At 51.9% G+C, this 15,959-nt stretch overlaps 1 protein-coding gene across 3 annotated transcripts; it reads left to right on the forward strand.

Annotated features, from left to right (window-relative positions):
* The first annotated feature begins 1,283 nt into the window (after positions 1-1,283).
* On the forward strand, positions 1,284-15,237 carry Cspg5 (chondroitin sulfate proteoglycan 5). 3 transcript variants are annotated; one of them, XM_057768503.1, is made up of 6 exons: positions 1,284-1,983; positions 2,592-3,699; positions 6,652-6,840; positions 8,838-8,994; positions 14,716-14,847; positions 15,015-15,237. In XM_057768503.1, the coding sequence occupies exons 1-6, from the start codon at positions 1,887-1,889 to the stop codon at positions 15,030-15,032; spliced, it is 1,701 nt and encodes a 566-aa protein (XP_057624486.1). In that variant the 5' UTR covers positions 1,284-1,886; the 3' UTR covers positions 15,033-15,237. The 3 variants fall into 3 exon arrangements, with proteins under 3 accessions (XP_057624486.1, XP_057624485.1, XP_057624487.1); XM_057768502.1 differs by having other exon boundaries at positions 1,285-1,983; positions 14,716-15,237; XM_057768504.1 differs by having other exon boundaries at positions 1,286-1,983; positions 8,838-8,913; positions 14,716-15,237.
* Positions 15,238-15,959: the final 722 nt, after the last annotated feature.

Here is a 15,959-nt window from a genome sequence, read left to right on the forward strand (position 1 = left end):
GGAGGGGAGAAGACAGTTAAGGAATAAGATATTTCACATGTTGTACCATATGTTTGTTTTACTGATCAAAAAACCAGAATTTAAAAGGATAGTTAAACAAAATATGTTAAAATGGGAAGCAGGCAAGGGTAGATAGAGGGATTTGATTACTTAGTTGGTTCTAGGCAGCGATTGCAGGCACGAGCTACCATTACCAGCAAACACAATTATTTTGTGTGGTACTAGGAATTGAACCTAAAGTCTGTTAGACAGGTACTCTCCCTAACCCTTGGTGTTTTACTGCGAGAAAAGACTATTGTGACCATGCCTAAACATGAAGGGACGTACACATAGACTTGCCCCAGAACAAGGACGTAAGTACCTCCACCAACATCCACGTTTGACAACTACCAGCCAAGAACGGAAGACAGAAGCAGCTCCCTCTTGATTGGAACTCCAGACTCAAGGAGCTGGGACAGATGTGGCTGGTTGCCACTCCATAGATGCCATCTATGGGCCCTACAGAGCCTACCTCCAGTTCAGGAACTGATTAGGATATAAGGGCCTAACTGCTTGAACAAGACGTGTAGGCCTCACAGAAGGCAGGGTAATAGGAAATCGAGTTTTTCTGGCACTAAGTTTGCCACCCTGGAGGGGACTCTAGGCTGGGGAAATAGGCTGCAGCCATAGTTGTGATGGGGGAAAAAGAGTTCAACAAAGGCAACACCACTAGGAGATTTGTGTGAGGGATTAAATGATGGACTGTCCTTGATCATACTTGGTATCTGACAGAGATAAGAGCGTCTACACCAGCGTCACCCCATGTCCTTGGGCTGAGCTGAATATAATCATTTAGGTCGGTAATAAGACATCAAGAAGTAGGCCATTTGGAGGCGAGGACTACTAGGTGTCTAAGTCATAGCTCTGCCTCCCCTATCCCAGTAATCAGTGAACCCGGGTTAGGTGCCACATCCTATGTGCACCTGTCAGTGAGCGAGACCTTGATCTAACCAGGAACCTGGGTTTGGGTACTACAGGTCACCTGGGGAACTGCATCCTGGGGAAGTAGGAAAGGACTCAAAGGCCGCCCTGGATTTAGAGAAGGCAAGGCGAAGTCAAAGTAATGGGAGGTTCTCACCCCTTGCCCGAATAATACATTGGCAAGATCTCAACTAATGGCTTTGGCCGTGGACGGATTAGGTCTGATCCGATTAGAGCCTAGGCCGCGTATTCGCCTCCTTGCCAGGTTCTGTCGACGTTCGCCCTGCTCTCGTGAAGACTCAGAGACCGACCGGAGAACCTTGCCTGCCCAGAACACCGGGTTGGCGCTGAAACCCGAGAGTTTCTGCTCCGGGCCCCGCCGCTATCCACACGGGGGGCGCGGGCTTCCGCCCCCCGCGGCCCTTCCGAGCCCCGCCCTCGAGCCTGCGGGTGTCTGAGCCCGCGACGTCCCCGCCTCCCTGCGCGCGCGTGGCGGGTGGGTTCCTCGGAGGTCCGCGGCCGAGCGCGCTCAACACCGGGAGCGCAGGCCCCGCAGGCCGGCCCTGCGGGCTCCCGCCCGTGCACCTGTCGGCTTCCCCTGCGGCTCCGCTGCCGCCCCCCGCGCGTCCCGTGCCAGAGGGGTCTGCCTGTCCCCCGACCAGGAGGACCGAGAGGGGCCGGCGTCAACGCGACGTGCAGCGGGGCGGGCGGAGTGGGGGCGGCGCCGAGCGCGGCAGCGGCAAGCGGCCGCGGCGGCGCGGGAGGCGGGGAGGCGCGGCGCGCGGAGGACAGCGGCTGACGGCGGCATGCGGCGCCTCATGCTGCCCACCGTGGGCTGAGACGGCCGCAGAAGGGCGGCAGGCGCGGCGGCCGGGCAAGCCGAGGGCGCAGCCAAGCCGCGCGCACAGCGGCCGGGGCTCCGCGCGATGGGCCGAGCTGGAGGCGGGGGCCCGAGTAGGGGGCCGCCGCCAGCGCTGCTGCTTCTGGGGGCCACGCTGGTCCTCACCGCTGGGGCCGTGCCGGGTAGGTACCCACCGCGACCCCAGCCAGCCCTCGCGCCCCACCCCTGCCAGGGCTCTCGCTGGCTGCCTTCAGGTCCAGGTGGAGTCCCCAAGCCGTGACAAGGGGGCGGGGCACCGTCTGGCCTGCAGCCTGGGACCTGGGCGGGAAAGGGGCGCGGGAGGAGGAGAGGACCTGTGGGGGGGGGGGGGGGACACAGGCCAGCGGGGAGCAGGCGGTAGCCAGGGAGGAGACGGCAGGGTGGGCTAGAGTGGGGGTGGGGTCTTGGGGTAGGGGCGTGGTCTTGCACAGGGGCGGGGCCTGGGTGAGATTTGTGGGCTGGGTTTGTGGACGGGGCGGGGTCCCTAAAATGAGGCTAGGATGAGCCAGAGTTGGTGGACTACCCTGATCTCGCCTCTCAGACTGCGGGCGTTGTCTGGGGCGGGAAACCACAGGCAAGGTGTATTTCCCCGGCTTGGGAGGTAGCCTCAGAGGCGGGCCTTAGAAGTGGGGCGTGGCCTTGGAAACCGAAGGAGTGTCCCAGGGTGGACCCTGGTCTACTGGGTCTCTCAGAGCCCTCTCACCCCCACACGCCACCTTAACACCCTGCCCCCTCGCCCTCCCTCCCACAGCACGCGAAGCAGGCAGCGCGATTGAGGCTGAAGAGCTGGTGAGGAGCGGCATTGCATGGGAACCGCGTGCCAATGACACGCGGGAGGAAGCCGGCCTGCCAGCAGCTGGGGAGGATGAGACCTCGTGGACAGCGACCGGCCGTGAGCTGGCTGCGGTGGGCCGTGGGGTCGGGACAGAGGAGGAGGCATCAGCTGCAGTGACTGGCATTGCCTGGCTGGAGACAGATAGCCCAGGCCTGGGTGGAGTGACTGCAGAGACTGGCAGTGGCGACGCCCAGACCCTCCCAGCTACACTCCAAGCTCCTGTTGAGGCCCTTGGGTCATCTACAATGCCTCCTACCACCCCTGAGGCTACTGAAGCCAGTGGACCTCCCTCCCCTACTACCCATGATAAGACTAACCCAGTCTCTGAACTCCCTAAGGAGAAGCCCTTGGAGGTTTGGCTGAACCTGGGAGGCAGCACACCTGAGCCTCAAGGGCCAGAGCCCACTCATGCCCTTGGAGGCCATCTAGAGACCCATCCAACCTCAGATATAATTGACATCGACTACTTTGAAGGGTTGGATAGTGAGGGTCATGGTGCAGACGTGGGCAGCTTCCCAGGGTCACCAGGAGCCTCAGACAGTCACCCTGACGCCGAAGGAGAGACCCCTTCCTGGAGCCTGCTTGACTTATATGATGACTTCACCCCCTTTGACGAGTCTGATTTCTACCCCACCACGTCCTTCTATGATGATCTGGAAGAGGAGGAAGAGGAAGAGGATGATGACAAGGATGCAGTAGGAGCTGGAGACCTGGAAGATGAGAATGACCTCCTCCTGCCCTCCCAGAAGCCTGGTGTGGGGCCTGGGACAGGACAGCCCACCAGCCAGTGGCATGCTGTGCCTCCACAGCATACTCTGGGGATGGTCCCTGGCAGCAGCATCTCTCTCAGGCCCCGCCCAGGAGATCCTGGCAGGGACCTGGCCTCAGGCGGAAATGGCACAGAGTGCCGAGTTGGCTTTGTCAAGCACAACGGCTCCTGCCGGTCCGTGTGTGATCTCTTCCCCAGTTACTGTCACAATGGCGGTCAGTGCTACCTGGTGGAGAACATAGGGGCTTTCTGCAGGTAAGGGAGTAGCAGGTGTTCCGGGGCAGCGTAGGTGGGGCAGCCTCAGCAAAGGGGAGGACTTACCAGAGGAGGGACGTTCACAGGACTCCTAACATGTTGAGTACACACCTGTAACCTCAACACTGAGGAGGCCGAGGCAGGAAAATTGTGAATTTGAAGTCAACATGGCCTACATACCCCCCACCCCCCTAAAAAAAAAAGCTACTTATGATCTTGCCATCAGGACAAAGTCCTCAGAAGTAATATTTCATAAATCCTCTAAGCACTGGGCCCAGCCACTCAACCTTAAAGGGAAAGTAAAGGGGTTTCTCCAAGAGCTTAGGAAAGTAGCCATTCTAGTAGATGAAGCACGCCTGCAACCCTTCTGGGAAGTTAAGATGGCTGTGGCTGCCCCGTGCTCCTGCCAAGCTGTCTGTGTTTGGCCCGAGAGAGCTGGTTCCTCTGAAGGAGGCACGGGTGTGAAAAGTTAGAGTGCAGCCTAGGGCAGCTCCTCGAACAGCCACACACACGGTGAAGTCCAGCTGAATCTTCTCCCTGGTCTGTGGATGTTCTTGATTTGGGGTGGTGGCTTTCTTCCATTGGTGACTGCCTTTTGTGGGATAGTAAGTGCATAAAGTTTTCAAAAAGAGTTTAGATGTCCCCAATCCCACACCTCATCAGGGAGAGTTGCCTGATGGGAAACCATTCCCGGTGGAAGGATCGTGCAGTCGAGGGTGGGCTGGGCGGTTCTTTAAGTGGAGAGCTGCAGTCTTGTTCCTGCCAGACCTCTGACGAGCATTCTGGTCTCCACATAGCTCTTGTTTTCATTATTTTAAAATTTATTTTGAAATAGGGTTTCCCTGTATAGCCCTGGCTGGCCTGGAACTCACTCTGTAGACCAGGCTGGCCTCGAACTCACAGAGATCCACCTGCCTCTGCCTCCCAAGTGCTCGGGTTTAGGTGGACACCCCCATGCTCAGCCCTTCCTTACTGTTTTTAAAAGACAAGGTCTTCTGTAGACCAGGCTGGCCTTGAACTCTCTGTGCAGCCAAGGCTAGCCTTGAGTTCCTGAAGTGCTAGAATCACATGCCTGAGCCATACCCAGATGTGGCTCTCTGTTAAATGCTTCAGTGTTTTTTTTTTCCTTCCTTTGTTCTTATGCATTTAAGTTTTGACTGTAGCGCCTTGGCATTGCAGCTCGAGTTCCAGTTCTGATGTCATTTCCTAGATGGTCATGGCACTAGGATCATCCACACAGGATGTGACTACACGGTTCTGGTTGGAGTTGTCCAGCCATTCCCAAGAGTAATTTCCTTGATCAAAATTTTATAGTGATGGAGGAACATAGTAACCAATGACTGTAATCCTAGCACTTGCAAGGCAGAGACAAAAGAAACAGGAGTTCAAGGCTAGCCTCAGCTACTTAGTGAGTTTGAAGCCACCCTGGGCTCAGTGAGATCCTGACTCAAGAAAGAGAAGAAATTGGGGGGTATTGTAAAGAATTTGTTAGTTAAAGACCACCAAAAGTGTAGAAGACCCTGTGAGCTTGTTCTGTCTTTAGGGAACTATAAGGGATGTTTTCAGGCTGGGGACAGCAGAGTCTCTGCAAAATCATCTTTCATCCTACTGGGGGCCTGGCATTTTTACCTTCAAAGTGAGCTTCCCACCACTGTGGGAAGTCTGGAGCTCTGGCTGCCTTTGGAGAACTGTGAAAGTACCCAGAACTCCTGGTCCTCTCGGGGAATTCTTCAGTAAGAGAAAGATTGTCCTCCTGACTAGTCTGCATGGCTGTTTTCCCCAACAGGAGCACTTCCACATGGCCTACACCGATGCCCTCTTGCTTAGCTTCTGTCCCAAGATCACACCCAGACGGCTACCCAGGCTCCCGCTTCTGCTCTGCACACCCAGGCATGGCGGCTGCTTGCATACTATTTTACATTCCACTCACAGGAGACTGCCGAGTCTTTCCTTGCAGTCTGCAGCATGCCTTTGTCTCTGTTACCCTGATCGGCTGCAGGGAAAGGATCTGAGCTATGGCAGAACTTTTCTAGAACACTGGGTGAGAGGGCCTCCACACAGAGGGGTCTGCATCTCCTGGCAGCCTTAAACAGATCTTCTGTACCTCCCTTTGCCGGGAGATTCCGCTGGAACACAGAAATGCATTACTAGGCACATTTCCCCACCCTGTTCTGGATGTGAAGGAGCCACTTTGCTGGGGCATCATTCCATCTCTGTACCCCTTTTTCTAGTCTGTCATTCACCCGAGGTTCATGTCCTCCCTCCTTTGCCTGCCTCTGTATCCTTCCACATCTTTCCTCTTTGAAGCAGCCTGGTTCCCATGGAAACAGCAATGTCATTGGAAGAGTTGGAGCCTGGGAATGTCCCCAAGGGCAGGAGAAAGTCACTCAACAAAAGGACGAAAACCCACCCCGAGGGATTGATTCTCACTATTCTGGCAGGATAGTTCCCACAGTCCTAAGAAGCTTTAGGGGCAGAACCTGTGGGGCTGCAGGGGTAAGAAGAGAATATCCACCCATCTCTGTGTATCTGTCAGCTCCTTATTTCTCAGTGTCACGTGACCTGGATGGGCTAGAGGCTGCCGCGTGCAAGGCAGGTCCCAGTATTTCACCTTGAGTCACAGCAGCCGTCTTTTGTCCAGAGTCAGGGCAGGCAGAATTCTGGGAATCCCTGCAAGGCAAAAGTCCAGGATTCTCTTCTCTCCTGTCACTTAACAATTCTGTAGCTCAGAGATTCCCTTCAGTTTCTCTGCTCTGTTCACCTCGCTTCTATCACGGGCTTTGGAACACCTAGCTCGTGTCATAGAACAGCTGCATCTGCTCAGGTTGGGAATGCTGCAGTTCTATAGTCTCCTCAGAGCAGGCTATTGAGTTGAGTGTTGGCTTTAGAGGAGGGCTCTTGCTTGGCTAAGACTGCCTGCCCCATCACCTGAGTCCCTCTGTGTCCTTGTAGGTGTAACACTCAGGACTACATCTGGCACAAGGGCATGCGCTGTGAGTCCATCATCACCGACTTCCAGGTGATGTGCGTAGCTGTGGGCTCGGCTGCTCTTGTGCTGCTCCTCCTGTTCATGATGACTGTGTTCTTTGCCAAGAAGCTCTATCTGCTCAAGACTGAGAATACCAAGCTGCGAAGGACCAAGTAAGTGTGTACCCAGCAGCCTTTGTCGGCCAGAGGCACCCAGCCCCAGCTGAGGCTGTTCCCAGGAGGGTCTCTGGCACCAGTCCCCTAGCCCTTTGGCTCAGGCTAAAAGTCCACCCAAGTTTATCTATTTGTATGCAAAATGTGCCGGGTAGATCCCTGAGCCTGCACACCTATCAACCCACATTCCAGCATCCGAATCCCAGGAAAGAGTGCTAAAGAGAGGGCTTCTAGCATGCACCATGTCCCTCAGTAAATGCACTCACTCTGCCCACCCTGCACCTGCTTCTCCGCTCTTTGACACCCAGTGGTCAGTGAAAAGATTTTGCTCACAAATCAGTATGGAGTCACTTCAGCCCCTTCAACCTGCTGTGATTTAGAATCAGCTCCACCTCAGTGGATGCTGAGGAGAGAGATGTTACTGCCACACTGCATTACCTTTGAAAAGCTCGCCTTTTAGGTTAGGGAATTAGCTCAATTGACAGGATACTGGCCTCCAATACTCAGAGCTACCATTGATCACTTTCACCATGCGGATGGGGTGTATCCCAGCACTCGGGAAAGGCAGAAGCTAGAGGGTCAGAAATCCAAGGTCATCCTCAGCTACCCAGGGAGGTTGAAGCCAGTCTGAGCTACGCGAGACCCTTTTCAGAAGTGAATAAAAATAAGATAAAGGCTCACCTTTGAAAGCATGAGCTGTGCATTAGTCTCTAGGTCACTGTTCACGCTTATCTTTTGAGAGTGTGTGAGAGCCTACAGTAGCCTCTCTGCTCCCTGTCTACCTCCACCCTTTAGGTGCTTTACTCTTGGGAAGTTGTGCCTATTTTGCATACATATATTCAGGCTCATGCACACTGGCGCACATACACACACACATGCTGGTCAACCCCTGTTCCCAACGCAGTATAATTTAGCAGTGATGAGGGCTGGTGTTAACTCTTGTGTAGTTTACGGACCACACAGGAATGCAGGATCTTGTTTTGGCTGTGCCTCTGAGAGTTGACCCACATTTATCATGAAACCCATCCCTTGAACACTCAAACGTGACCTTATACACTAGGAAAAGAGCTCTCTGAGCACTAAGCAAAATAAAAACCCTTTTCAAAGTGTCCGGGAAGTATCAAAAGGAGAAGATGAGCTGCTGGCTTCCTCCGGACCCAAGAGACAGTTTTTGTAGCACTGGCCTTTCATCTCTCCCCATACGGATCCCACTGGCCTAAGACTCCCTCCAGAGACTGTGATTGAAGGACTTTCCCTGGGTTCTGGGAAAAAGACAAAACACCATCTGTTGCTCCTGTGCAGACATGGCAGCCCCGTGACCTTCCAGCTAACCGCCCTGGGGCTGAAAGGGCCCCTCCTCCATTGTCCCTGTGCATTGAGGCAGGGACATAAATCTGTGCCCATGAGCACTCCAGAGGGACACAAGCCAGGACCCTTGACTCTTCATTCCATGGCTAGACTAAAGCAATGGTGTGCAGGGAGCAGGGACATGGGGCCGCTTCGGTGGGGGCAGCTGTTGATGGCGGGTGCCTGAGAAGGGGAATCACTGCTCTGAGGGTACCGTGTGCACTCACCCCTGCAGATACTGCCGACATTTATTGATTCTAAGATACATATTTCTTCTCACATATTAGCATCTCTGAAATTGGATTGTGTCTACAGTTGCTGGCATCGTACAATTGCTGTTGGCCAGATGGCTGTCTTGATGCAGTTGTAATTGCCTGGCGTGCACAAACACGGTCATAGTTGTTCATATCGTTGGCAGTTCTTTCAAAGTCCCAGTGCGCTACGTCAAATATAAAAATCCCAGAAGATAAGAAAGTATTGGATTGGTTTAAGTGGCTGAAGTTTGTTCCCAGTGGCAGGTCAGGTCCTGGTGCGCTTTACTCTATTGATGGTGTAATACGGTATTTGACAGTGAAGCTGAGGCGTTGCGGCTACTACTGCAGTTTGCCTCAATCTCTTGACTTTCTCTCTTCTTCCTTCCGTCCTTCCAGCAAATTCCGGACCCCATCTGAACTCCACAACGATAACTTCTCCCTCTCCACCATTGCTGAGGGCTCTCATCCAAATGTAAGGAAACTTTGCGACACTCCCTGTGTCTCCTCCCCCCATGCCCGTGCCTTGGCTCACTATGATAGCGTTGTCTGTCAGGTAACTGGTCTTTTTCACATCCCCCCTTTGCATGCCTCTGCCCCTGACTGGTCCTCCTACCCTGGCTCAGAGTAGGAAGTCTCCAACAGCTTTGAAGTCAGCTTAGGGCAACCCAGTGGGGCAGGGAAGGTGGGTATCACTTCTCAGGCAGGCCAAGTTATAGGTACTGGAATCTTCTAGAATGGCTTATGATTTAATCTTCACCTGTGTTTTACTTTAGAAGCCGATCATTGTCTTTTACCTTGCATTACTGGGGAATTTCCTGGTGATCCCTGAAGCAAATGGTGACTGCCCCTTGGCATATGTCACTATGTCTCTGACGAGCATTGAATTTCTAGTGGATTCTCCTATTTCCATCTCCCAATTCCTGGAATTGTAAGCATGAGCCACCAACATGACTGACATTTTTGGGGGGTTGCAGGGAGCTAGAGTTGAGACAGGGTCTCATGTAGCACAAGCTGTCCTCCAACTTGCTATGTAGTCAACAATGCGTTTGAACTCCTGATCCTCCCACCTCTGTCTCCTAAATGTTGTGATTATAGGAGTGTACCCCTTGCCTGGCTTGCAATTCTGTTTTCAGTCGAAGCCCAACAGTAAAATAGTTCACTATAGGCCATATTCTGAAGACACAGGCTAATTGGCCTGTCTGAACAGTGTAGTGTTAGGTACTATCAGAGAACTTTAAAAATAAAGTGGGAACCATCCGGATCAAATCCGAGGGCTGTGCACCTAGTGCAGGCTCCGCGCTTCCAGATGAGCACGTTTGTAGAGACCAGTTACACAGGTGCGGGAACTACCCGAGGTGCTCACCTGAGCCATGGCTTTGAAGCAGAGGTTTGAAAAGCTTTGTGGTTAGGCTTTGGGGAGTCAGGGCTCCTTGCTCTTTAGTGGTCTAGACCCATTCTGTCCAGAGATCCCTCCAGTAAGTTAGGAATGTTTCTATCTGAAGCTCACTCTGCTGCCTCACTGTAGTCCCAGCACTGGGGAACTGAGGCAGGGGGGTTGTTAGGAGTGCAGTCAGGGTTATGATCAATAGAGGACGATGGTGTGGGCAGGCTCTCTGCTCCTCTGTTCGACCTGCCATCTTGTATGATGGTGCAGCAGATGTGACCAATATGGAGTTGCTCCGGCCTAACAGTGCAAATGCCCTCAGGAAGGTTTGTTTCTGGCAGCTTCACAGTTACGGACTCCTTTCCCCTCTGAGAGGGACGGTGAGGGAACAGCTCCTAGAGCTGCGTGTCTGCATGAGTCTGCGCAAGACTGGTTCTTGGCTAAGCTCTGTGGAGAGGTCACGTTGAGACCCAGCTTTGGAAACAGAGCAGAGAGCAGGTCAGCTGCCTTGGACCTGCCTAAGAAGGGCTGTGGGCCTGGCTGACACAGCAGTTGGCCAGCCCTCAGGGAAGCGGCAGGACCAAGCCATTGATGTCTCCTGGCTCCACCATCTAGGGAGTCTCTTACATGCATATGCACATGCACACCGTGACACACACACACACACACCGTCCTCCCCTCGGCTTGCATCTTGCATCAGGAGCATCTTCTTTCTGCGTGTGTTGGGTGCATGCCTGTCATCTCACTGCACAGGTCAAGAGGATAGCACGAGGGAGCCAGTCCTCTCCTCCAACCATGTGAGGTCCAGGGATCAGATGCCGCAATCATCACCCACAGAGCCGCCTCACAGGCCCGGTTTTTCAGAGTTTACTAAAGGGCTATTTCTGTTCTAGAAGAGTGAGTTGACCATCTTCCTACTGTTGCCGTAAACTCTGTATGTCATACTCTAAAAAGATTTCAAAATTTAAGATCTCTGCTGCTTTGGGCAGCGTCAGTTCCCAGTGTCTCCCTTTCCTTCATCCGCGCCTCTGAACTAAGGTGAGGGTCCTCTGTGCCACAGGCTCAGTCTGTGTGGCTGTGCAACGCTCCTGAAGACGATCAGGGGGTGGAGGTTGGGGAACATGTTGGGTGGTCCAGGTGGACAGTTTGAATGACGTCACCTGAAACCCACAGGCAGACTGCGCAGCCCTCAGCTGCCCTGTTCCTTACCAGTCTAATTGAGGGGGATGGCTGGGTCCTCTGAAGGTCTGAGGGGTTCCCCAGAGTTCTGCTTGTCCATTTTTCCCCATGATCCCCCTTAGCACTTTGTCTCCTCCTTACATCTTTCCTGCTTTCCAGACTGCGCTTGCGCTGTGCGGTGATGTGCAGCCTGCTGCCCTTTCCCTAGAGGTTTGCATCTGGACCTGTGAGGGCCCAGGCTGAGTCCACTTACCCGTGGACATAGAGTGCCCATATGGCTGGGGGGAGCACTGGGAATAGAGGATCCACAGCGGTTCTTGGGATGTGTGCCAAGTGTCTGCTCCGTTCCCTCATGGCCAGGTACATCTGCCAAGTCAAAGGCGGATGGCCCATCTGCTGTGCCTTCTGTGACCTTGGGCTTAGCAGAATCAGCTCTGGAAGAGACAGTTGGACTGAAGGAAACCCACCTTGGCTCAACCTCCCCCCCTTCTCTTTGCAGGATGTTTATAGCTTATTCCAGATCCCTGTTTGGGTACCTCTGTTCCTCACTCTCGGGGTCTGCTTCTCTCACACGGTGGCCCGGAAGGCAGTTTTCTCTGTAGGTCAGACTGAGTTTGAATTTGCCATCCTCCTGCCCCAGCCCTCCAAGTCACTGGGATCAATCAGAGGCTTAAGTCACCAGCTTTGGCTGGCAGTCCCTGAGCCCTTGAGGGGGGGCCTCCCCACCTTTGTGATATTAGAGCTCTCTAAGTCACCCATTGCTCCTTTCCCTCTTTGTCGCTTGGAGAGCCTGTGATGAGTCTGAGACGGTCTGTCGAGGAACCTGAAACCAGGTTCTTATAGAGGAGAGGTGACTGTTGGCCTTACTGTGCTTTTCTTGGCTTTTTAGGCTAACCTACCATTTTTGGAGGGGTGGGCATTGAGGGGGAGAGTCTCTTGCATTCTGAGCAAGCACTCTACCAACTGAGTGATATCTCCTGCCCCTATCTTGAACTTACAAAGTTGCTAGAGCAAGAATGAGCCATTTTGTGGTGGGACATACCTGTAATTTGAATACTTGGAAAGGCTGAGGCAGAAGGATCATGAGATCAGGCTGGGCTACATAGCTACAAGACCTATCTCAAAAACTGAAAAGTAAGTAGACAAGCAAAGTAATAATTGTTTTCAGGAAGTTGAGCGTGATGTGATTCTGGAATCTGAAAGGTAAAAATAAGACTATTAGAAGCTTAAGTTCATCATAGCTAAATTAAGTTCAAAACAGTTTGGGCTTCATGAGACCCTGTCTCAAAAACAAACAGGGTTACCAAGATGTCTCAGCAAGTATAGGTGCTTGCCACCAAGCCTGATGACCTGAGTTTGATCCCTGGAATCCTTATGGTAGAAAGAGAGAACTAACTCCCATAGGTTGCCCTCTGACCTCCACGTGAGCGCCATGGCACCCCACACACATAGTATCAATAATTAACTTTAAACGGTTTAAACAAACGGGAACTAGAGAGATGGCTCGGAGTTAAGAGCGTGCTGCACAATCCGGTGAACTGGAGTTCCGAGCCCTGTGCTCCATTGCAAGCTGGGCTGTCCATGCACACCTACAATCCCAGCTCCAAGGTAGGCAGAGGCAGGAGGATGGCTGGGACTCGCTGGCCTCCAGATTAGCTGAGAAAACGAGAGCCTGGCTTTGGCTCCTGCCTCCAAAGAATAAGTGGAAAATAATAAATGAGTGCCCTAGTGCCTTCTCTGCCCATCACAGACATGTGGACACGTGTGCATATATTCACATAGACATGCAGCACCTGTGTGCATAAACTCACAGAGACATGTGGTACATGTGTGCATTACTCACAGAGACACGTGTGGCACATGTGTGCATACACTCATACAGACACATGCAGATAGCTAAGTAAGTATTGTTTAAAAACTAATATGGGGTAATAGAAATTGCCTCCAATTCTAGCACTGAGGAAGCAGAGGCAAAGGTAGGAGGATCTCATAGTGAGTTCTGGAACAGCCAGGGCCTCAGTGAGACTCTATCTCAAAACAAAAAGAAATCCCCAGGGAGGTGATGGCATGCACCTCTAATCCCAGTACTTTAATCCCAGAGAAACCCTGTCTCAAAAAACCAACCAACCAGATAAATAAATAAAATAAAAGGTATCTAATGAGATGAGTATATTCTCCCTTTGAAAAGTTTAGATGCATGCGCATGTGTGTTCTTGTGCACCACCTGCTTGTTTGCCTGGTGCCCAAGGAGGGTAGAGAGTGTGGGAGCCTCTGGAACTGGAGTGATGTGGTGCTGGGAACTGAATCTGGTCCTCTGGAAGCAACCGGAGGGCTCTTAACCACAGAACTGCCTCTCCAGCCCCATCTCCACCCTTCTTGATGAGCATGAGCCTGTCTGTTTTATCAACAGTGTGGGCACTTACAATGGCTGTTTGGGGCTTCAGAGACAGTGGTGCTGAGAAATCACACTGACAGTCATCGGTGGTCTTTATGGGAAAGAAAGGGGCAGGTGTTGCCATAGCAGCCCTCTGAGAACTTACAGTGTGGAGTTGGAGGCTTGTGCAAGTGTGGGGGCTTCCTGTAAACCCTTAATGGGCAAATGCAGCTAAGATTAGGTGCCTATTCTGGGCACAGATGTACCCCAAAGTGACTTCTGAACCCTCATCTTAAATATGGGCCAACACAGAGTGTGGGAGGCACCCAAGGTGGCTGGATTTACCAGGGCTTGGATTGAGCAAGTGTCTGAGGCCCATGCAATTTTTAACCTCTAGTTGGCTATGTGGAGAAGTCATACGAAGCCATAGTCTGGTGTGTCCCACTGGGGATATTGACTGACAAGCCATTTTCTCTCACAGGGTCTTTTGGTGAGAACACTTACCCACAAGAGACTTTGGATCCTTGGCCAAATATTAAAAGGACCCGTTTTTTGGTCTGGAGAGATGATAGTTCAGGATTGAGAACACTTGCTGCCCTTACAGAAGACTCAAGTTCGATTCCCTAGCGCCCACATTCAGGCAGCTCACAACTGCCATTGACTCCAACTTTAGGGGACCCTGAGCCCTCTGGCTTCTGCAGCCACCTGTGCTCAGGCACACATACCCACACAGAGATAAACACACATACACATAACCAAAAATAATAATAAAATCGATCTTTTCTGGGAAAATCTTTACAAAAGAAATGGCCAGTTATGGCAGTGCATGCCTTTAATCCCAGAACTCGGATATTTGAGTTCAAGACTAGTTTGGTCTACATAATGAGTTCCAGGCCAGCCAGGACTATTTAGTAAGTCCTTACCCACAAACAAACAAATAAATAAATGGACCAGTTTTTTTTTCCTCATCTCTCTTTGTGAGAAAAGATGAATGGCCTGAAGTAAAATTCTCATAATCTGATTACTTGTGTCTACCTGCCTGTTTGTTTTTGAGACAGAATTCACATAGTACAGGCTGGTCTTGAACTTGTTATATGGCCAAGGTTAGCTCTGAATTCCCTATTCTCCCGCCTCAGCTTCCCTAGTGCTGAGGTGACCTTCATGAGGGTGACTTTCCTCCCCGGCTGCTGCTGGCCAGCCCCTCAGGCCCAGCTCACTTTATTCCAGTCTGGCGATCTGGGCTCTGCTCTTAGCCAACTAGGAAAACCTGTGATCACTTTGGTCTTTCTACCTGCTGCCTTCCTTCCCGGTAACCCCCCAACTTTCTCCTCTTCTAGGATGACCCCAGTGCTCCCCACAAAATCCAGGAAGCTCTCAAGTCCTGCCTGAAGGAGGAAGAGTCCTTTAACATCCAAAACTCCATGTCACCCAAACTTGAGGGTGGCAAAGGTGACCAAGCTGACTTGGAGGTGAACTGTCTCCAGAATAACTTAACCTGAAACCGAGCGAGAGGAGAGGAGAGGGGGGTGGGGGAGGGAAGGACCATTGTCTCCTCTTGTATACAGTTGGCTTCTCGTAACCACTTGTTAGGCTTTTCTTTTTCTGATCTCATGGCATGCTCTGATGTGTTTTGTAGGAGGGGAAAAACACTTAAAATAAGCAAAGAACCTGAGCAGGATTGCATAGAAGATTGGATCGTTTTGTCTGTGCTGTCTATGCGTTGCTTCTGCAGCTGGGGTTTCTAAACCTCACTGTTACTCAACTGACTTTTTTTTTGTACTTTGACCCACCTTTTTTTGGAATACCAGTTAAAAAAAAAATCAAGGTTCTTGAAATAAAACTTTTTAAAAAGTTGTCCACTTTCTTAGTGTCATGGTGTCTCCTGCCTGCTCATTGTTCTTCCCTCCCTCATGAAAGGTGTATATCTACACATGTTTGAAATTGGGCTGGAGAGATTTGCAGAGGGCCAGCGACACATGTACGCACGCACACATGCACACAACGCACATGAGCACACATTTTAAAAAAGGCTCACCAACCATCTGTAATTCAGGTTCCACGGTACCAGACGCCCTCTTCTGGCCTCCTGCAGCATCAGGCACGTTTATGGTGCACGTGCATGCATGCAAACACAATGCTTACACACATAAAATACTCTTTTTTTTTTTAAATTTAATATTTGAAATCTTGGTAATGGTAACATATTATCTCAGGCTGCCCTAGTAATCAGGACAGATCATGCACTTTTTCACAGTTCTGGGGATGAAGGTGTCAGAAGGATTGGTTTCTACCGAGGCCTTTTTTCCTGACTTTCCTACGACTGCGTCCTCTGCATCCTCACTGTGCCATCTTGAGAAACCTGCATGGGAAGAGGGTGTAGTGCAGGGCCATCCTCCAAGCCAAACAGCCCCTATCTTAGGGAGTTCAGCTGTGACCACTAGGAAGGGTTGCCCGCAGCTGGGCCCCTTGACTCTACACCCGGAATAGAGAGGCTTCCTCTTGCCTGCTGTATGCAGCTCGGCTCTAATTGCACACAGCCTCAGGGAGAGGCTAGAGTATATATGGAGGTGGGGACTAGAGG

The sequence above is a fragment of the Chionomys nivalis genome, chromosome 4 (assembly GCF_950005125.1).
Source record: "Chionomys nivalis chromosome 4, mChiNiv1.1, whole genome shotgun sequence".
In the NCBI taxonomy this organism is placed as follows: Eukaryota; Metazoa; Chordata; class Mammalia; order Rodentia; family Cricetidae; genus Chionomys; species Chionomys nivalis.